This window comes from Spermophilus citellus, assembly GCF_964194105.1.
Source record: "Spermophilus citellus genome assembly, chromosome: 2".
Taxonomy (NCBI): Eukaryota; Metazoa; Chordata; class Mammalia; order Rodentia; family Sciuridae; genus Spermophilus; species Spermophilus citellus.
This window is the reverse complement of record NC_138183.1, coordinates 78740876-78764332: the sequence shown is the minus strand read 5'-3', so window position 1 is coordinate 78764332 and position 23457 is coordinate 78740876. Positions and strand designations below refer to the sequence as shown.

The 23457-nt window shown below is 36.5% G+C and overlaps 1 protein-coding gene across 7 annotated transcripts in view; it reads left to right on the top strand.

The window, feature by feature from the left end:
* The window catches only part of PRUNE2 (prune homolog 2 with BCH domain), a 262656-nt gene that overhangs the window by 46767 nt on the left and 192432 nt on the right, over positions 1–23457 (top strand). For all 7 annotated transcript variants that reach the window (XR_014020379.1, XM_081278889.1, XM_081278893.1 and 4 more), the window contains exons 3-6: positions 1108–1310; positions 5376–5539; positions 18561–18713; positions 21026–21120. Coding sequence is in view for 6 of the 7 variants with exons in the window: in XM_081278889.1 (XP_081135015.1) it covers positions 1108–1310; positions 5376–5539; positions 18561–18713; positions 21026–21120 (615 nt within the window). In the remaining variant the exon portion in view is untranslated. The remainder of the gene's footprint in view (positions 1–1107; positions 1311–5375; positions 5540–18560; positions 18714–21025; positions 21121–23457) is intronic.

Genomic DNA, 23457 nt, shown 5'->3' with positions numbered 1-23457 from the left:
AAAACTAAGCTTATTATTGGGAATCTGGAATTCTCTAAACTGCTACCTATCTCCCGTTTCCCCTGATTGATAAAAGTTTTTATGAGGTTGTGTCGCGAGCAGCTCCCGAAGCTGGAGCGGGCCTTGGTCTCGGAGGTCAACCGCAGGCGGGTCCCCGGCCGTGTCCTACCCGGACCAGAATCCCCGGCGACACGAACACACCACACCGACTCACGGAGATGTCTTTCCAATGCTTCCTTTATTCTCACAGCAGTCCTCACACAGCAGCAGCGGAGCAGAGACCGGACGGACCAGTCAGGCGGCTGGTGTCAGTGCCTGACCTGAGAGGTGCTGCCTGTCCTCCGTGCCTTATATTTATACTAAGCCTAACTCGTTTACATCTTATTGGGGTTTTTCCCTTACATCATTTGTTTTTCACTACCTTATCCATACCTAACACACTTCGCACTCATCACTATCTTATCTATACCTAACACACTGCACACTTGTAGCACAACATCAAAACATGTTTACCTAAAGTTAATATTATCTATACCTAACATGCTGCACACTTGTAGCACAACATCAAAACATGTTTACCTAAAGTTAATATTCACTCCATACAATACCTAATACTTATTTAACTACTATTCACTCCATACAGGTTGTGAACAAAAGACTTTTTTAAAAAAATATAATATAAGAAATCAGTAAAGATCACAGTCTTTAGTTAGTGTGTGGGCTGAATCTGGTTCCTAAATGTTTTCAGTAACTTATATAGTGTTTTTTTTCTTTTTCTTTCTTTTTTTTTTTTTCCAGTGCTGGGGCTGGAACTCAAGGCCCTCATGGGTTTAATCATGGAGGGGTTGAAGTGAGACATAAACTATTTCAAGTAGGTTGTAAGAAGTTTCAATAAGAGTAAGGAAATTAGAAAACATTAGAGGCCCCTTACCCCTAAGTGTAAAATGCTCTACTAATTGTATTCAGGAAAATTTGGTTCTGAATGTCAAATGATTTGGTACTGCCAAAAGACTTATATGCGTTTTACCAATTACCCTGAAGCTGCAGAAAATGTCCTTGTGTCTTCCCTCCTGCTGTTTTGGTGATTAGTCAATCTTCTCTTGGTAGGTCAGCCCACCTGGGGTTCTCTGTTTACCAGTGCTGAATATTCCAAGAACTGAGTTCAACTACTTCACTGAGACAAGGTTTATTTTAGAAGAGCTGAATATCTCTGAATCATTCCACATATTCCGAGATGAGATTAACCTGCATCAGCTAAATGATGAAGGGAAGTTGTCTATAACACTCGTTGGCAGCAACGTCCTGGCAAGGTAAGACTCACTGTGAAGCTCTGGAGGTTTGGCCCCTTAATGAAGGTCTTCTGGTCAGTCATCACCTTGCTCAGGATTGTTGTGATTTGGGCAGATGTCTTAAAAACTGAGGCTTTGGGCTGGAGTTGTGGCTCAGTTGTAGAGAGCTCTCCTAGCATGTGCGAGGCTCTGGGTTCGATCCTCAGCACCACATAAAAATAAATAAGTAAAATAAAGCTATTGTGTCCAACTACACTAAAAAAATAAATATTAAAAAAAACAAAAAACAAAACAAAAAACCAAAAACTGAGGTTTCCAGGACAGATCAGAACCAGATGAATCCTGCTTATCTATGAAATGCAGTAATACATCAATTGGACCTATTTCCCAAATGCAGGGTGAACCTTCTGCAATATAAAGATGTAAAAAATGGTTGAGACTTGAGAAAAAAAAATGGTGAACCTTCTGTTATATAAAGATGTAAAAAATGGTTGAGACTTGGGAAAAGAAGCCATGAAAGGCACGAATTAAAGTATATCGATAAGTCCTATATGATGGTGGATCCATTTCAGATACTTTGGCAGCAAACAAAGCAGTTTGCCTCTACATGCTGGAAAGGTTGAAAATAAACCTTCTGCATTTATTTTCAACCTTTATCTTCTGCATTTATTTTCAACCTTTTCCCAAGTAACACTGGGGAGGGTGAAGAAGCCATTTATTCTGGAGAGAGGAGGTTGCATTAGGGGTGGTCTTTGATCTAGACCCTGAAGCAGGAGTTCAGCAGACAAGGCCTGGGGAGAAAGGTGATCAGACAGAAGACAAGCATCAGCAGAACAGTAGGAAGCCCACTTGGAGGCCCAGACTGGCCAGTGGATTTCAGAGGCTTCAAAAAAAATTGGTATCTCAGCAAATGGTGCTTTAATGTTTAATTGTTTACCTCAAAAAGGAGCAAAACAAGTCAGGAATACCTAATATCACTAAGTAGAAAGTCAACACATTTCTCTCAAAAATCTTTCCTGAAATAACAAGTATTTTGCAAGGCAAAAATATATATAAACTATCATCACAAGAAGAAAGGGCTGGGACATTGAATGGTATCATTAGTAGAATATCAATAAAGATGTTTTCTAAAATGTCAGAAATATTAACAGAAAAATATCTTTGTTATTTTTTGGCACCAGGGATTGAACCCACGGGTGCTTTACCACTGAGCCACATTTCCCAGCCTTTTTTTATATTTTATTTAGAGACGGGTTTTTGCTGAGTTGCTTAGGGCCTTCCTAATTTGCTGAGGTTGGCTCTGAACTCCTGCCTTAGCCTCCTGAGCCACTGGGATTACAGGCATACTCCACTGAACCTGGTTTAACAGAAATTTTCAGCATTAAAGAAAACATTGATTTTTTTCTTTCTTGATTATAAAATTAATATATGTTCATTATAGGTCTTTTTTTTTCTTTTGCCTGGGGCTTGGGATTGAAATCAGCAGGGTTTTGTGTCTGCTAAGCAAGCACTCTTCCACTGAGCTACACTTCTAGCCCCTGTAGAAAAATTTAAAACAAAAAATGGAAAAAAGGGAAACAAAACAAAACAAAAAAGGAACCACTTCTAGTCTTGCATTTTTATTATTTTTAAAAGATACCTACTGTTATTATTTTTGTTGTCATCTAGTTTTCTATTTCTATTCAAGCATATTTTATTTTTATATAATTGGAACAAAAAATTGCCAACAATTAAGAAAAAAGCAGAGGTCATTCAGAGAAAGGGGAATATTTTTCCTTCCTTTTTGACAACATTTGGGTTATTATGTCAACTCTGCTTTTACTTTTGCATTTCAAATATGACATCTTTAAGTAGAAAGTCTTCAAATTGATCAAAATCATAATTTTAAATCATTTCAAATACTTTCTTATAGAAACACAACAGACCTATGAACTAATGTTAAAAATAGGAAATGAAAATTGAAATGAACACTAGATAAAACTTGAAAGTTTCTTAAGAAAAAAAATCTCAGTAACGAAATGGAAAAATATGTAGAGATGGGCCATGAAAATCATTTGATCATCAGTTTGTTCATTCACAGCACTTTATTCTATAAGAGGAAGATGGATTTTTGCAAGTTCATATAGTTCAGACTTCTTATTTTATGGAGAGGTAATCTGCAACCCAGTGTCAGGATGACTTGTCCAAGGTACCACATGCAGATAGTAGAAGAGTTCATGTTAGAACTTGGATCTTCTGCCTCCTTCAAAAAGTACTTAAGAGCTGCTAACTGGTGGAAGGATCTAGAGGTACATAAAGAGGAATAAGACAAATTCTCTGTCTTCAAGGATCTTATAAAAATACCCTTTTTAATATATATATATATATATATATATATATATATATATATATATATATATATATGTTGTAGTTGGACACAATACCTTTATTTTATTTATTTATTTTTATGTGGTACTGAGGATCAAACCCAGGGCCACACACGTGTGAGGCGAGTGCTCCACCACTGAGCCGCAACCCCAGCCCTAAAGATGCCATTTTGATAGACTTTCTGCTGCTACTGAATGAAGTGTCACTAAATACCTCCATCATTTGAGATGGCCATCTTATGTAATTTGCCAGTTTGCTAATTGTTCATGACTTGCACCAGTGTATATTGATCTAAGTGTACATGAAATAAAAACTTTTTTATTTAATATTTTTAAAATTGAACCATTTTGGGAGGTGAATACATAGGTATTAATATTTGGTAATATTAGTCCTATTTCATTTACTTATAAAGATTTTTGAAAACAATCTTATTCCTATACCATTTGAAACAAATGAAATTCTTTTGAGTAACATGTAGCAATCAACTGTTGACAAGGGGCTACAAGTTTAGTTATTGGTTGTTTTAGTCAGCTTTCTGTCACCATAATGAGATATCTAACATAGATTACTTATAAAGTAAAGAGAGATTATTTTGGCTCATGGTTCTGAGGTTCAAATATAAGATCAGGTGACCCCATAAGTTTGGGCCTCTGCTGAGGATGGCACGTCATGGTGGGAGCATGTGTAGGAGTCAAATGGTCACATCTTAAGCCACATCTCAATGGTCCCACAGAGACTGTTCTCATAATCCTTTAAAGTCATGACCCCAATGACCCAAGGAATTCCCACTAGGCCACACCTTTTAAAGCTTCATAGATTTCCTAGTAACTCTACCCTGGGGACCAAGCTTTCACATGTGAACCTTTAGGAGATGCTCACATTGCACATAAACCAGAGCCTGATATTTAGGATAATCATATGCTTGGCTAAAATTTATGTGTTAACTATTTCTAAATGCAAAGAAATGTATGCTGGTTTTGAGATTGAAATTGTGATCTCTGACTTTGGAATTCTTTATGAAACAGTATGTTTTTCAATAATAAATAGAGATTCTCATTTCCTATTGTCACCCATTTTTTTTTTCCTGACAGAAAGAATACAGTTGATTCTATCCATAGTTTTCTTCCTATATTTGATAAAATCCACCCTATCTCACATATAACAATGATGGTTGCATTATATAAGCCCAGGCATTTTTTCCTTCTAAACCAGAGTGACTAGATGTGCAAGTTTTGGAGCTGAATTGACAGCTTAAATACTAGCTAGTCTGTTCACTAGTTGTATAACCTGAAACACACTTTTTCACCTCTTTGTGCCTTAGTTTTCCTGTGTATCAAGCAGGGATTTTACCAGCACCCATTTCATAGGATCATTTTATAGTAGAAAATATGATGACACACTCAAATGTTTAAAAATTGAGTCTGGCCTGTATTGGAAGCTCACTATGTGTTAGTTATTATTATTATTTCCCAACAATGAAACATGAGATAGAGTTGCTGAAGTGTGAAGATATTCTGGTAATTTTGGGGAGGTACTCAGTAGACATGAAATGTGAAGACATGAAGTAAGACCCTACTCTTGAGAGTTGTCTGAGTTTACTCACAGTGTTGACTGTTGAGAGGAAGTCATTATTTGTAAGGGAGCAGAGAGTAAATAATTCCAAAAAGTGAGAAATCATGCTCTGTCTCATTCTCTCCCTCCCTTCCATTTGCTCTGCAGTGAAGACAAAACTTTGGAATCAGCAGTTGTCAAGGTCATTAATGCTGTTGAACAGAATGACACAGAGTTTGAGATCCGGGAGTCTTCCTCATCCCTTGTGCTGAAAGAGCTTCTCCAGGAGGCTCCCGAGCTCATCACAGAGCAACTGGCTCATCTCCTCAGAGGTGAGAGATGGTCTTTCTAGTAAATACTGGAAGGCTTAATGGGGTGTCTCTCAACCTGCTCATGCATAAAGACTGTGATCCATTCTTGGGTTAACAATCCCTTTAAAGACCACAGGAAGCTTCATCAGAGAGGCAGGGAGTAAAGAGTTTGTTAAAGAGTAACATTATATTGGATATTAAAAATGTGCATTTAAAAATAAGCACGAAGGGGCTGTGCTGTTTTACTAGACAAGAATATTAAATGGCACTGCTGCACCTCTGTTGGAGAGCTGGAATGGCTCCTCTGGCCATTTTAATAGCTTCCAGAGGTGATTCTTGCCCTGCAACAGTGTGAATGTTGACCGGAATTCCACGTTACTACCTTGAAATATCTCCTGACACTTGTACGTGCTTGGTTTGTATAATATTGTATGGATGGCAAAAAACGTGAACTTTTTATTTTGATGATATCATGTCAGGTCATTCACCCCCATCTGTAACACACTCCATCTTCAGCCCATTTTAGGCGCTGAGGTCAAAGTGCCCTGTTATCAGGTACAGTTGATCCTCTGGATCCATGGGTTCTATATCCATGGATTCAACCAACCTCAGATTGAAAACATTTTTTAAAAGTGCGTTTGTACTGAACATGTACAAACAGACTGTTTTCTTGTCATTTTCTCTGAACAACACATTATAAATACTATTTGTTAAACACTTCCATTTACAAGGTATTATTAGTAATATAGAGATGATTTGAAGTATGTGGGAGGATTATTAGGTTATATGCAAATACTGCAGTCTTTTATGCATAGAATTTGAGAATCCATAGATTTTGGTGACTACAGCAGTCCTGTAAGCAGTACCCCAGAGATACTGAGGGATGACAATAATCTACTAATTTCTTTCATCTCCCTCAGTGAAGTCTGGGGCTTCCAAAGAGTAGCTTTCAAGTCTGGAAATTAAAACCACAAAAATTCACTTCTTTTCTCATGGAAGACACTGGTTTGGTTTTGGTGTAAGGCTTTTATTTTCTTTCAATAATTTATTTTGGACATGGTAAATACCGATTTTTCTCAGAAGTGTTTAATTCGGGAAATTTCAAAACTGAGGAACAGACTGAAAGAATTTTAAAAGGAGGAAGGCCAAGAATATGTTGACTTAGCTCTCTTAAGGACTCTGCTCTTTACCACAGTGTAGAGGGGAAAAGGTCAAGAGTTACATAGTTCCTGTAAAGGTTTTACATCTAATGGATCCAGTAAATCTACCTTAAATATTTTTATGGCAGTGGATGTCTAAATATTCTAAATGAAATTAGAATGTTCTATGGGAGATGAATTCAACTGTCCCATTTCTTTTTGTGATAGAGCAGAAGGAAAATAAAGGTAATTGGGAATCTAAGCTTAAGTTTTTTTTTTCTAATGTGTTGTGCAGGCAAGCATTAGAGAATATTTTGTTTAACTATCATGTAAACTAGGAATTTTAGTTTATTATTAAAAAATATATGCTATTTAGTAGGAAATAAAGTTGTCCATGAATTTTTCATTATTATGATATCTTACAAATAGCAAAATAATAGAAAATGAATACATTAGTACAAAGATACAATATGTGACTGCTGCTGCTGCTCAGATTTAGGAAATTAGAAGGGATGCAGACCATTGTTTATTTGTTATCTTTATCTTAGTTTTCAGAATTATCAAGACAGAGCTATGGTTAAAAAAAAAAAAGAAAATCTTGTTTTCTTCTTGATATTGGAGATGTCTCATAAGGTTAGGCTTGAAGTGCCATTGGGAAGCTGCCGGAAAGTGAACATCATTTCCTTATTGCTTAGAAATTAGAATGTAATAAGAATTGTAATGCATTCTGCTGTCACTTATTTTTTAAAAATCAATTAAAAATTAAAAAATAAAATAAGAATCAAACACATGCAAAAAATAAAGAAAGAAATTAGAATGTGAGGGGATGAAAATTCTTTACCTATGAGGGCTCCCTCTATAGATGCTGTCTTGAGAGAGAGCTTGGGAGGGAGAACACAAAGGGGACTGTTACAGTGGAACGGAGCCCTGGAGACCTTTGGCCAAAGAGTACATGTATACGTACATGTTTCTATGTAGGTGGGGAGGACATGAAATGTCACTGAACAGTTTTGGCAAGAAGGATGGTTATAACAGAAGTCTGACTTTAATGTGACTCATATATTCAGAGGTAAAGTTATTTGAAAGCAATGGGTGAATTTTTATAAGCTCCCAGATCTTTAGTAAATCTAAGGAAGAAATTGAGTCTAATTTTGCAGAATTCACTGAGTTCAAACTTAGATTTTATACTTTCCCAGTCAAGTATTAACATCACCAAATCTGAAAGGACTTGTTTTCTTTGTTCTTATAATTTCAGCATTCTTTATTTTCATAATATAACTAGTTCTCTTTCAAAGAAGTTATTAGGTTACTTTGTATTTTGGGATATTCCAAATAGTTGTTAATTTGACACGCATTTCTAGAATTTATGTATTCTTCTAGGTCTTAAAAGACCTAATTTCCAATGTGCTCCTTAGTGTGCAAAAGATTGCACCTGCTCTTTCTTAACCTTGCTTTTTAGCTCCTCTTCTGCTCAACTTCTAAGTATCAGAGTGCCCTACAACTTTGTCCTGGACATTAAAAAAAAATCTATGCACTAGGTGACATAATTTATTTCCAAGACTTTTAAAGAATACACAGCGATTTCCAACCATGATCTCCCATATCTCTATGACCTCTCTTTAGAATTCCAGATTTGTGTCCAATGCCTATGTGACATGTTCACATGCATGTCTAATTCATACCACCTTAGCACAGCCCTAATAGATCCCTTTGATTCTCTGTAACTCCAAACTTCTTTTATTTCATTTTTCTCATTTCAGTAAAAGGCCTTGCCAACCACCCAATTACTCAAGCCTCAATCTAGGAGTTATACTTGATTCTTTCCATTTCCTTCCCCTCCATATTGATCCACTAGCAAGTCTTGCTGACTCTACATCTAGAATATAACTGGAATTCATCCATGTTTTCCATAATCACTACTAGTGGCCCAATCCAAGCTGCCATCCTATCTCTCCTTGACTACTATAATAGCAACTTATTGTCCTTTTTCCTCCATCATATTCATCATCTATGAAGTGGTCTGAATGACTTTTTAAAAAATGTAAATCAGGTCATCAATCCACTGTGTAAAATTCCTCATATTCAAAATCTAAGCACTCCACTCCTGCAAACCAAAGCATCTCTTCCCTCTGCCCTCTCTGATGTCACCTAGTGGATATCTTCCCTCCCCTGCTAGGTTCTGGGGGAAAAGGGCCTTTGGCTTTTCAGATATTCTGAACTCTTTCTACCTTTGAGTATTGACATAGCTATTCCGTCCTCATGGATTGCTTGTTTCCATCGGTCTCATCTCTTCCTTTCTAGCCCTAGGCTCCTCCTATCTCTGTTATCTAACTCCAGGATGTAAGCTGCATCAGAAGGTGCCTGTGTGCTGTGTGCCCTGCTTCACTGTTGTGCTCTGGTACCCAGAACCATGGCTGGCATATAGTAGGCCCTTGATAAAAACTGACATAAAATGAATTTTGCAAGATTCTTTATGCCTTGTCTGTTTTCATGACTGCATTGATTTCCTTAGAGCTCTGGCACTTCAGTTCCCATTCTGTTTCAGCCATCCCTCTAATAGTCTTAATTTTCAATGTCTAGAATTCAGACATTGTTCTTTTCAGTCATAAACAGTTCCATTTTTTCTTTTTTTGTTTTGTTTTTAGAAATACTAGTAGAATTTGTTTTGGTGTTTTGCAAGGATTTGTTTTTATTTTCATCTTTTATTTGTTGTTATATATTTATATTAAAATTTTGTCTGTAATTTAGACTCTTTTGTATAATTCACATAGACTATAATGTATGTACAGAAAAGAATATCAGATATGTCTATAAAAACATAAATAGACAGCTCAGTAAGTCACCACAAAGGAAACACTTTTAACAGCTGCCAAGATTAAAAATAAAAAGAAAAGAAAAAGGAATAGAAATAAGATCAGAAGAGTAAATAAATGAGAATAGAAGGAAGGGAGGAGGAATGGGATAGGGAAAGTCAGAGAAAAGAATCTGACTACCTTTGCTATGTACATATATGAATACACCACAGTAGAAAAGAACCAATTTAAAAAAGAAAAGAAAAAAGAAAAAGAAAAGCAATAGAACAGGAAGACAATTTTTGTTCACCTTTCCATGATTACCAATTCCCTTCCAACTAAAGGTGATGAGTATTCTGATATTTATGGCATGCATTTTTTTGCCTTTTAAAATCATTTTACCACCTGCATGTGTACCCCTAACATTACACACGGGTTTTGCCTGTTTTTGTACCCTACATAGGGAATCATATGGTATACACACTCATTGTCCTTAGATTGTCACATGTACACTAAGTGTAGGATCTATTTGCACAGGTCAGCTATCTACCATCGTTTGTTTAATTTATGCTCTTCCTTTTTGAATAAAATATTTGAGATGACTTACAAAAATGCATGTAATACAATTAAACAGGGAAAAGAAGTCAGGATCAAGAAAAAGAAAAGGAGTGGAAGAAGGAATAAAATAAAAGTAGAATAACAATTTTGGAGGTGTCAAAATAATATTCAGTTTGAAACTTTGGAAATTAGCTTCCAGTTGTGAATGAAAACATGGAAATGTGATTGATATTAATATTCGTATTATTATTGAAACAGATTATATGCAAGCTCCTCATTTTAAAAATGCACAACTGAGTCTAAAGGTTTTTCCCTTGCATAAGTTTTCTTGAAAAGACACCTAACAATACTATCCATTCCCCTAACTCTGGCCCTTTCTCATGTGCAATCTGGGTTTGCACAGGGATAGTGCCCAGTGTGTCAGAGCCTCCCTGCTCCCCAGTCAGCATCTGGGGATTCCTGTAGTATCTTTTATTTTTTAATCAGCTTCACCTCTAGTCTAATAACCTTTATTTTCTGCTCCAAATTTCTTTTTAGTACATGCTGATGTTTTTCTCTAAATGCAAGAAATACATATTTAAGTCAAATCATATTTGGATATTTTTAATCTTATAACTGTTGCTCTCAATCCAAATGCTTGCATTATGGTATACTATTTTATTCAAATATTGAAGTAGATACAGTGAATCTCACTATCATGTATACCACAAGACACTAACTATAAAAACATCCTATAAATAAAAAGCAGAAAAATCATAGAGTGAAGGGAACAGAGGGAGGGAAGAAGAGAGGGAAAAGGGAAGTACTGGGGACTTAATTAGAATAAACTATATTTCATGCTTTTATAATTATATCAAAATTAAACCTAATGTTATGTGTAACTAAAAAAACAATAAAAAATACACCCCCCCCCCAAATATTGAGGTGAGACCTGATTACTGTGGATGTTGTTAAAGAGTTATTTTTATACCAATTTAAAGGAGGTATCAGGTTGCCAGCATAGAAATAATTGGCTTGTGTTTCTCTGATAATCTCCCGTCATTGTATCCTTTGGGACCTGCAGGACAGTTTTGGATAGATGTCAACAGGTGACTCAATGTGACTTTTTGGAGATTTTAACAAAATTGAAATAATTTGCATTTTCTTTCTTTTTAAAAAATATCAGTTGATCTCTATTTGTTAACTGACCTGGATTAAAAAACACCATGGTTGATACCATACTTTATTCTTTTAAGTAACTTGTTGATCTAGTCTTCCCTGTTGCTAACATCCTCAGCCTTTTACAAAATAGGTGGTCTTTTTCTTCATTTCACCTCACAAAGAAGATAATTTGAAGGACTTTGGGAAGTTAGTTACTTCTTTTAATTGTTTTCAACAGCATAAATCTCAAGAATCAGGTCCTTCAGGCAGATGATGCTTTATCTACCAAGAGATACAGCAAAGAACTATCTGCCCAGGCAATTCGTTTCTTACCACTTTTGCCATAACCACACTTGCAGATTGTTATGTTTGCTGGACTCATATTTGAGTGTTCCTATGCCTTATCTTTCAGACCTTGCCCTGTCACCATTGATACCTCTGATCCTCCCACCAATTTAGGTTCTGCAGGTATGTAGCAGTTGCTAGCTTTTCTCACAATTCCTAGTCATTCTGTTCTCAGTTCTATACATCTGACTATATTCCTGTGATGGTGCCTAGCTTTTTCATAGATTAGTTTCCTCATTGCCTATCAAAGCCTCTTTGGGGCAAACTTCTTTCTCAGATGCTTGATCTTCAATTCTACAAAATTCCTGCACTTTTCCTTAGGGGTTTCTGGAATAGCAAGAACCCTTTATTTCCCTCTCTTTAGCATTTTTTTATGGTTTCCATTAGCAAAGAAGATGCATTTTCTTTTTTTTTAAATTCTTTTTTAGATGTTGATGGACTTTTATTTTATTAATTTATTTATATGAGGTGCTGAGAATTGAACCCAGGGCCTCACACATGCTAGGCAAGTGCTCTACCACTGAGCCCCAGCCTCAGCCCAGAAGATGCATTTTCTTAAACTGAAACTTCTTATAACAGCCAGGTCTTATTGTCTTTTTAATAGACCATACTTCAAAATTTGGACATTTCAGGATGCAAATCATTAGCATCCACTTTCATCTGAAAAGGCATGTGTTTATGCAGCATTACTTTATTTATTCTTTTTCTTCCATAATTTAATTGGTGCATTACAGATTTACATAATGTGGGATTCATTGCTACATATTTGTATGTGCACACAATATAACAATATAATTTGGCTGATACCAATATTCCCCCTTTCCCTCTCCTAACTCTCCCTAGTCTCTTTCCTCTATTCTACAGATCTCCCTTCAATTATCATGAGACTTCCCCCACTCTCTGCACCTTTCTGTCCACATATGAGAGGAAACATACAACCCTTGACTTTCTCAGTTTGGGTTTCTTTGCTTAACATAATAGTCTCAAGTTTCATCCATTTTCCTGCAAATGACATAATTTAATTCATCTTTATGGGTGAATATATCCCACCTTTTCTTTATCTATTCATCTATTTGTGGACACCCAGGCTGTTTCTATAGTTTGGCTGTTGTGAATTGTGCTGCTCTAAACATGGATATGCATGTACTTCCATGGTATGATGACTTTAATTCTTTAGGATAAATTCTGAGGAGTGGTATAGTGTAGAATTACTTTCTAATTATTGTGTAAGAAAAGAAAGTGCTGATGGCAGAATAAGATCATAAATCACCTTGATTTTTGGAACTGTGTCAAATTTTTGCTTCTTTTTTTCCCCTCCCCATCTCTGCTTTTGTTTGTGTGGTTCTTCTTTTTTCTTTGTTTTCTTTTTATTCTCCCTCTTTTTCTTTTTTGTCTCCTTTTCGTCTTCCAGTTTTTCTACTTCCCATGTGGCTCTAAGTTCTTTTTATTGTTTTTGAACATGTTGCAACTTGAACATACCTAAAAGTCACCCTGTACTGTCAGATGGCCTAAAGTTGGTTCTGGTTATGCCCTGGATTTGTGCTAGAAACAAATGGTTGTAGACTTACCAGACTCCTCAACCTGTATTCTTTTATTTCCCCAGAGATGTACAGTATAGGACTACTGCCAAATCTGAGACCCATTAAATTGCCAAGTCAGCACATTGGGGTTTGTGTGTGTGCACATGTGTATTTGTGTATGTTTCTGGGAACCATCTGGCAGTGAGATTTCAGCCACTGATTGCCAGCATACTTGGATCAAGTCCACACTTTGCCTAAATTAAATGACTTACCACATTTATTTGTATATGGCCTTGACAGCAGTCACAGGATGAAGAGTGAAACTGTTAATAGCAATTGTACTTAGTTTAGGACTAAGTGGGAAAACTATGCTCTGGGATTAAAAACAAAACAAAACGCTCTCCTTTCTCTGGTAATTCCATTTGACCTTTAATAAAGAATAGTTGCTTGCTATTTTAGTAGCCTGGATTAACAGACTTCAAAAAGATCCTTTTAAGGAGGTCAAATAGGAAAGGAACGGAGCCAGGTTTTTTTTTTTTTTTTTTTTTTTTTTTTTCCCCCAGTCTCTCTCTTGGCCAGAGAGTGAATCATCTCTCTCCCAAAATGGTTATAAAGTCCAAAGGGAGTTACGTTGCCTGGTTGCCTATCTTGCTTAGGAGGAAGGAAGGCTGTGTTGCTTAGGAAGGTGTTGGGGGTAGGGGAAAGCTATGACTGTTCCTGCTAGATACAAAACCAAAACGATTCTTCAAACTCAGTGTTACTTCTTCAGTCATACAAAGATAAGCCTTATTCTTAAATTTGGACATTTTCAATTTGTAGAAATAGGAAACACTTGCTTCTTTTTATACATTTCCAGGCAAAATATATGAGCTAAATTATATTTCATTTTTCTTCTTTGATTTTTTTTTGTATGAAAAGAAACATCAATCCCAGGTGAAACAGAAAAGAGACTTAAGTTCCTTCTTTTTTTGCTAAGAATTTATCATGCAGAATATGCCTTTACTGTGTTGGATGTTTTCCCCAAACAACTTCTGACTCCAGTAGATCGTGTTTAATATTAATGTGCTGCAATTGCTTTTGGCAAGAGGCCCTGCACATCTCCTTTTTTTTTTTTTTTGAACAAAGAATATTGTGATTGATTTTTTCCCTAATATAATGAAATGTTTGTTACTATTTGATTATAATTGTTTTCTTCATTACTTGCTGTTAATTTAGCTCTCCTCCCTATCAGCCTATGAGTCACTGAGATACTTTGGGGTACAAGTTTATTGATATAAGTATTTCCTTCTGCAGAATTTGCTGGAAGTTAAGTCAACACTCATTACAAAACAGGTTTGAACACGCTAACAGGTGTCTTTGGCTGCTGTACCCTGACACTGATATTTAAACTAAGTTTGTAACTGCTGAATGGGTTTCTTTCCTTCTTTCTTTCTTTTTTGTTCTGTTTAGATACACATGACAGTAGAGTGTATTTTGCCATATTATATATACATGGAGTAAACTTAGGATCCCATTCTTGTGGTTGTATATGATGTGGAGTTTCATTCGTTGTGTATTCATACATGAACATAGGAAAGTTATATCCAATTCTTCTACTGTCTTTCCTATTCCAATGCCCCCTTCATTCCCCTTTGTCTAATCCAATGAACTTTTACTCTTCCCTCCCCCATGCCCTTATTGTGTGTTAGCATCCACATATTACAGAGAACATTCAGCTTTTGTTTTTGGGGATTGGCTTATTTCACTCAGCATGATAATCTCCAGTTCCATACATTTACCTGGCGTCTGCTGTAATTTCAATCTTTTCATGGCTGAGTAATACTGAATGGGTTTCTAATGTTAAGTTGAAGAGTTTGCCACACGGATGAGTCCCTGGTCTGAAGCTGGGCATGGCCTGTCTCATCCTGTAAAAACAACTCAGTGTATGGTGAGCATCTTTTTTAGTTAGATTTTACTGCTGATGTTAGTACATCAATTTCTTTCTAATTGTTAAGTTAAACTGAATCATAAGCCAATGTCAGAAGCCTCTTTTCATTAAGCTGTTCTGTAGGAATTGTTTTTTTTTTTCTGAAAATGTCTTTATTTCAATTTCATTTTTTTTCTCTTTTTTTTTTTGGGGGGGGGGTCCTGGGGATTGACCCCAGGGGCACTTAACCACTAAGTCACATCCCCAGACCATTTAAAAAATTTTTTATTTAGAGACAGAGTCTTGCTGAGTTGCTTAGGACCTGGTTAAGTTGCTGAGGGTGTCTTTGAACTCGTGATCCTTCTGCCTCAGCGTCCTGAGCTGCTGGGATTACAGGCAGGCTCCACTGCACCTGGCATTTTTTAAATTTTATATTCATATCTTGAAGTGTAGTTCCATTGTCTTCTTTCTTTGAATTAGTCAAGAAGTTCATCTCAATTTCATTGTGGTTCTCCTGGTTGCAATGTCTTTTTTCTATGGTTATTGTTTTTCCTATAATTTAAAAAAAATTTCTGCCGTCATGTGCCTATGGGTGTTTTTTTTTCCTGTTAGTGCTGATTTGGGCTCATAGGATTTTTGAATGTTAGAATAGTATTAATCAATTTTGAAGCATCAGTGTACCCATTGCCCCGACTCCCCCTCTCTCCTCTCCAAGAGGAATGATTACCCGTGTGTTAAATCTGTCTCCATGTTCCTTATGTCTCTTCTACTCATCTCTGTGTTTTTTCATTCCCTTTTCACTTAATGTTTCTATATGGATATATTTTAGAGTTCACTAATGTTTTCCTCAGTGTGTCTAATTTTCCATAAACATATTTTTGTATTCTTAAATTCAGTTATTATATTTCATTTGATTGTTTTACTTATAGAGTCTAATTTTCTACTATAATTCTCCAGCTAACTTTTAAATTTTCCTTTGGATGTTTCCATTTTTTTCCTCATGAGTTTTTCCTCTGAAGTTTTTAGTCATTTGGTCTTATTTCTTTTATACCAGGTAATTTTTTTTATTGAGGACTGAATGCTGTATATAAAAATGTAGACATGATAAGCAGTGAATAATTAAATTCTTTTGCTCCAGAGAGGATTTAGTTTTACACTTCAAAGGAATTAGAAAAGTGGCAGATAAACATAATCTATTCTGTGTTTGAGGTGGTACACATCAGGATTTCAATCCTCACGAAAATTGTTGTTTTGACTTCACTCTTTTCCTTACATGAGGGTGGCAAATGTTTTCAGAATAGGTCAGATAGTAAATATTTTAGGCTTTGTGGATCTACAGTCTCCATTGCAACTACTCACCTCCAACTTCATAGTACACAAAATCCATAAACAGCATTATAAATGAATGGGCATGGCTGTGTTCTCATAAAACTGTCTATAAAAACATACAATTAACTAGATTTGACCGTCAGACCAAAGTTTTCCAACTCTCATCCTATTGTGTAGCTCTTCAGGTGTCCCATGTCAAAATCTGGGCTATTAAGACTGCTTCTCTGTGGAGGGCCTAGACTCTAGTTCTAGCCTCCAAGCCCTATGAAACTATTGTTAGACTTTCTAACTTTCTCAGCTCATTGGATACAACTTGAAATAGCAAATACCCCTCCAGGAATAGCAACTTGATGTTGGTTGGGTTCCCTTAGAAGTAAGTAAGAAAGTACTTACTTCCTCCCCAGGATCTTGGCTTCTTAGAGTGTGTCACATGGCTAATCCTGTAATGGATTTTAAAAATTTAAAAATATCTTGCAGATATTTTTTAAGTATTTTTTTATTTTTAAAATTTGTTCTTTTTAGATATACATGACAGAATAGGGTATTTTGACATGTTATACATTCATGGAGTATAACTTATTCTAATTAGGATCCCATTCTTGTGGTTGTACATGATGTGGAGTCACACTGGTCATGTATTCATATATGAACATAAGAAAGTTATATCCAATTTATTCTACTGTTCTTCCTATTCTCATTCCCCTCCCTTCCCTTCATTCCCCTTTGTCCAATCCAATGGACTTCTATTCTTCCTTCCCCTCCGCTTATTGTGTGTTAGCATCCATGTATCAGAGAGAACATTTGGCCTTTGTCTTTTTTGGGATTGGCATATTTTACTTAGCATGATAGCCTCCAGTTCCATCCATTTACCAGCAAATGCCATAATTTAATTCTTCTTTATGGCTGAGTAGTGTTCCATTATGCACATTTACAACATTTCATTCATCTGTTGAAGAGCACCTAGTTTGGTTCCATAACTAAGTGATTTTGAATTGAGCTACCATAAACATCAATGTGGCTGTGTCACTGTAGTATGCTGATTTTAAGTCCTTTGGGTATATACCAAGGAGTGGGATAACTGGGTCAAATGAGGGTTCCATTCCAGGTTTCCTGAGGAATCTCTATACTGCTTTCCAGAGTGTTTGCATGAGTTTGCATTCCCACTAGTAATGTATGAGTGAACTTCCTCCTACATCCTCACCAACATTTGATACTTGTATTCTTGATAATTGCCATTTTGACTGTAGATGAAATCTCAGAATTAGAGATATGTTTTAATGTAAATTAAAACATATCTCTAATTCTTGCACTTTTTGTTGTTGCTATTGTTGATATAATTTCTTGTTCTTTCTTGTTCTTGATACAAAATATTCAATCCTAGCCAGAAGCAGATGGGAATCTTTTTGAATTTTACATCAGCGATTGTCAGACTACAGGATATATATATATATACTCAAAATATGTTTGGCCACATTCCACCTTTAAATGATCATTCAAATTGAGTCTGTCCAGTTCTTTGTTTGCTAAATCATTCTTTTCTTACTTCTTATATATTAAAAAAAAACCCTCCTTACTGACCCTACCAATATTCCTTTTCTGATTTATTCTCTACATGGTAGCCAGAATGATTCGTATAAAACATGAACTTGAGCATATTATTCTTCCTACTTAATCTTCTCCATTCCCCTTAGAACATAAAAGATAAGTTTCAGGATGATTTGTAAGGCCCTTCGTGATCTGGCCTCTGTCTACCTCTCCAATCTATCTTTTAACATTTTTTCCCTGAGAACTGTGTTAGCAAATTACTTTTAATGTATACCTGTGATTCAGACTTGGCTCGTGAAACCTTATAATTATTAGATCATAGTAAACTACTTTAAAACTGTGCCTGGAGCTTGAAAGGTCAGCAGTGGACTTCAGGTGAACCACCCTGTCAGACTCTTCAGTTACTGATGGTGGAAGTATACAAGCATTTAATTATGAAAAGGAGGAAGTTCGTATGTAAAATGTGATACGTGGGAACAATATTCTCTGTGATTGCTTAAAGTGATTAGTGTTGACTAGATTCTTAAGTAGTTTACCACTAATTACCATTTTGAAATAATTTAAAACTGAGGTGTGATCACTTGCGTGTGTTGTGTGCATTGGGGGAAAGGTATACATGTTGTTCTTGTATCCATAATCTCTGTGCCATGGAGCATGCAGGGGTCAGTTAAGTTGCAGAGATTAATACCTGGAGAACAAGGACATTGCTTTTCCTCCCCTGACTTGGCTGGCTGAAAGTTCAAGGGCATTTTTGTTCATGCCTTTCAGGCAGCATCCTTTTCAAGTGGATGACCATGGATCCTGACAAGATCTCAGAGAAGCAGGAAGAGATTCTTTCTGTCCTGGAAGAAAAGTTTCCTAACTTGCCTCCAAGAGAGGACATCATCAACGTCCTGCAAGAGACCCAGTTCAGTGCCCAGGGTGAGTGACTCTGTCTCCCATGGCTCCCGCTGCTTCCGAGTAGAGACAGTTTCTGTGTACAGCGTTGTCAGGCCTGAGAAGGTGAACTTGAACCTGCTTTCTCTCTTTTCTCTTGCCTTGTGCTTGTAAAAGACATTTCAGGCTCAGATGTTGACTCACCTGGAAACAGGCAGCCTGCCCTGTGGCCTCTCCTCTGAGGCCTTTGTGTCTGGGTGTGTGGTTAATTCATGTGTCTAATGAACACCCCAGATGCATCATTACCTGAAATCCTTGTGCTTACAGAGTTCTATTTTGGGAATGAGGCAGAAGCAATGTCAAGCACAATGGGATTTCAAAAATCAATTAATGTTAGCAAGAAATGAGAGAGAAGATGGCTAAGCTGATAAAATTGCTTTCTAAATCTAGGCTTTATCAGGACAGTAAATTCCAGGATCAACTGTTTTATAATTTAACAAATAGCTGTAATTCAGTGAATTCCTAACTTGTGCAAGGTTCTGATGGTCTAACACTGCAAAAATGATCTTCCTGAATCCTTATACAATCAGGTGCTTCATAATCTATCCTCATCTTGCAGATAACGACACTGAAGCACAGAAAGGCTTCTTTGCTTTCCCAACATCAAACACACATCAGGAAAGTGTCCAGGCCAGGATTTAAATCCAGACCATCGAATGCAAACACTAAATGATATAACTTTCTCCTTTACTTTGGGATTTCCCTGGGGCAAAGCAGTTTATTTGGGAGACCATCCCAGCCACAATGATAGGGGAGTAGAGTGCTTTCTCAAGTGAGTTAATTTAGTGGAAAAACAGAGGTGAAGGCCACCAGCAAACCCTGGGAAAGAGTGTGTAAAATTACACCCAGCTGAGGGGTGCAATGGTGCAGGAACATGCTCACTCTGGCTCCAAAGGCTGGTGGTTGAATTTGGAAGAATTTTGTGAATTGGTTGATGTTGAATTGGTTGTGCAATTGATCAGCCATGGTAGAAGTGTTGACACTACAGAAACTGACAAACATTACAAATTAAGTTTTGTTGCTGCCTGTTAAGACCTTATCAGTAGACCCACAGTGAAGGTCACCTAGTCTAAGGGGTGTTAATTCCCCAGAATTTGTCTGGTGACTGAAGAAAGCCTTCAGGAACAGATGCAGGTGCTGGTGGTGGAGCATCTTGCAAGGCACACTGAGTGGGAAGGTCTTATGAAGTTTGGGCAAGGCACTGACAGCAACTGCCACGCCTTCAGTTACCTGTGTGCCAGGCGGGATGTGAGTGTATGCATAGCTGCAGGATGGGATGCATTCTCATTCATTTTCAAAACAACACCAGACTTTTAATGTCACACGTATTCTACAAATCAATCTTCTAGTTAAAGAAAAATATTTAATACCCGTTTTTCATGATTGACAGTACTATAAGTTGATAGGGTAGGCAATCCAACTGTGATGTCTTTAGCAAGCAGCTGGGAAGGATATCTATGCTTTACTAAGCTTTATTGTGGATCTTCTTCTAAGACAGTAAGCCTAAGCAGACATAAGAATGTAGTGTGAGGATTAAATGTTGGGCCAAACCATTTCTTGTTTTGCTGTGATAGCTTTCATTGAAGTACGTTGGTCAATTGACTACAGCTATGTAGTTCTGGATAATTTAGCCATTCTGGATTATTCTTCCCATCAATTAAGGAATTCAATAACCCCTACTGCTAAAGCCCATTACAAGGGCAGCCAACTCAATTATGATAGTTTTATGGGTTACATTTATAAAGTGCATTTTGAACAAAATTATACTAGAAAACATAGGGACTTGCCTAAATGCACCCTGAAAGCAAATCTTGGCTTTGTTGGCATGATTTGACTAGTTTGCCTGATTTTCTCCATTTTCCTACCTCCACCCTCGTCGTAATCACAGGGGGAAGGGGAGGAACAGCGGTGGTATTTCTTCCCCACTCCCTTCCTGCTTTGGTGCTGTTTTTGGCAGCATCTCTTCTCCAGTTCCAGATTTCTTTCCTTCCCTTGTCCCTTTGCTGCTCTGTAGATGCTGCATCATCTTTTACCCATATTTCTGTAAGTGTCCCAACATTAAAGAGTCTTTTTTTGCATCATGAGGGGTGGCTCTTCTTTCCTGCTTGGAACTTGACAGGTGTGGACATAGTCACAAATGTGATTGTTGCCTTAGTGGGTGCATATGATGAATAAAAGTGACATTATAAGACAAAATGTTGAAATCAATGTGCATTCATTAATCCTTTGATATTATTTTTTTTTAAAAAAGAGAGAGTTCCCAAAGCATAACACATCTTTCCCCCTGTTATCCACAGGTTTAAGTATCGAACAAACAATGTTGAAAGATATAAAGGAACTGTCTGACGGAGAAATAAAAGTGGCCATTAGTACTGTGAACATGACCCTCGAGGTAAGGGTGGCAATGCTTTCTCAACAATAGATTGAGATATTGAGATTGGCCTGGCATGCCAGTTATTATTTTGTGTGAAAACATTATGCTAAGTTAATGAAAAATGCCAGACATGGAGTCTCAAGTTGAGTGCTATTTCACTCATCTCAGTAAAACAAAACCTAAAATGCAAACATTCATATGTGCGTGCGTGTGTGTTAACCTGTTTAATAGTAATTATAATATATGTGATTAGGTTTACTTGCACATTTCCTGTGTTCCACTCTGCCTTGTTCATAGAGCTTCACAAACAAAACAAGGGGTTCTTTAGCTTTTTGTGAGCTATTTGAATGCATCTCATTTTGTAATCAATGGTGACAACTTGAGTATTAATAAGAAACTTCCTTCCAGTGTATTATTGAATGACTCAGGATGACTTCTAGTCTTTGTGTCTTTCTGTAGTAAATTATCTTTTGTCTACTTTGGGGGTTTTCAATGACTTATGTGTTAATCTTAATTAACCCAGATAATGGGAACTATATTTTATGGAGGCATACTTGGGCCTTGGCAGAAGTCTGCATATTTTTTGCTGTTTTATTGCCTCCATCAAGCTAGCCACCTTGGTGCTAGGTAGAGGCACCTAGCTCTTGAGTCAAATGTGTGGAGATAAAATTTGCTGCATAGGAATTTGTCTTTTGTTTTTTAAAAGCATATATTGCTGTTCCTTTTTCCCTCATAGTGAATGTGACAATATCAATGTGTATATTTCAGTGGACTCACAGGCAGAACAGTGGTGTCCACACCCCAGAAAATTCAAGAACAAGCCAGGAATTTTTTTTTTCTGTGATCTCGTCATAAAATCCATTCCTGATTGATTGACATTATAATTCTTAGGTCTACACAAATACCAGGAGGCAGGCTGTTGTCATATTGTGTAGTGCCTCATAGTTTACAGAGCTTGTTTTCATTGTACATAGTCCGGAGATTGCCTTGACTGTTCCTATGGACTTTTCAGATTCATAAAAGCTCCATGTAATTAGTTGTTGATGTGAATCAATACAAGAAAATATACAATTTGGGATGTAGTATCTAGATAATCACCTTCAATTAGAAATCTGCTTTGTGTCTTAAACCCAAGAAAACATGGATCTTGCAAGGGTCAGTAGCTCTGAGAATCATTTCTACTAGTTTAAGCCTTAGGGTTTTCTTTCTCTTTCCCCCCCTCCCCTGTCCCCTTCATTTAATCGCATCTTATTAGGTTTTAAATGCCTTGTTTGGAATTCCCCTCTAAATTAACATAGAACGTCTTGTAATTGTTTAGGGAACTGTCTGTAGTTAGCAAATTATTTTAAGGCTATTAATATTATGGACTTATTGTAGCTTTAATGTACCTTCATTTATATTATAGGAGTTTACAAATGTCAGGTATGTTAAACTGTAAATGTTCATCAAGCAGAATCAGTGATGAAATGATCATCTTAGTCTTGACAGTAATTTACATAGAGGTCCAGTAATTAATCAGGTGGTTAAGTAGGTCTCTGGAAGTGCTATATAATCTGGGAGGCGGAGAAGGACATTTGTATATATAATGAAGGGTACAGTTAATCAGCTAAACAAGAGCTTTCCACTTTTGTACAGTGGGGACATTAAAGGTGACTGAGAAATGGAGGAAAGAACTCCTTGGTAATATTCTATATCTTTCTTTAAGGACAGACTGCACGTTAATTTTCCAATTTGTCAGTTGGAAAAATACCCAAGTTAAGGGCCGAGTTTGGTTTTCTCCCTGCATTATCCCATGATAATGGTGTTTTCCTGGTTTCTACTTATGTTTGATTATAGTTCAACATCCTTCTCATTCCCATCCACTTCAGTTTAACAATAATAATAGAATCTTTATAATTTTATTTTGTGTGTTTTGGAGTAGTTGTATAATTACCCTATACATATCGATACAGTCTCAAAGAAATCTTCTTAATTCCTATGATTTTCTAAATCTTGCTTGTCCTCCAAAGCATGGTCAACCCAGGTACTTCATGATGACTCTTAAAAACTCTCCACTATTTATTACCATCCTCTGAACTCTTACAAAATTTAGTCCTAACCAACTTAAGACTTAACTGTAATACTATGTTTTCCTTTAATTTAAAATTTGTTTCTTATATTTAATCATGGTTAGATAATATTTTGAGTTAATTGTGGGTAATGATGCTATCTTTGACATCTGTCTTCAGTTTTCTGGTGTAGTACTGGGCACACAGTAGGTGCTTAGTAAATGCAAATATTTAGTGTATACATCTTTGTATTTGCAGTTTGATCCTTTGATATCTGATTTTATTTCCTTTTAAGTTTAAATAATTC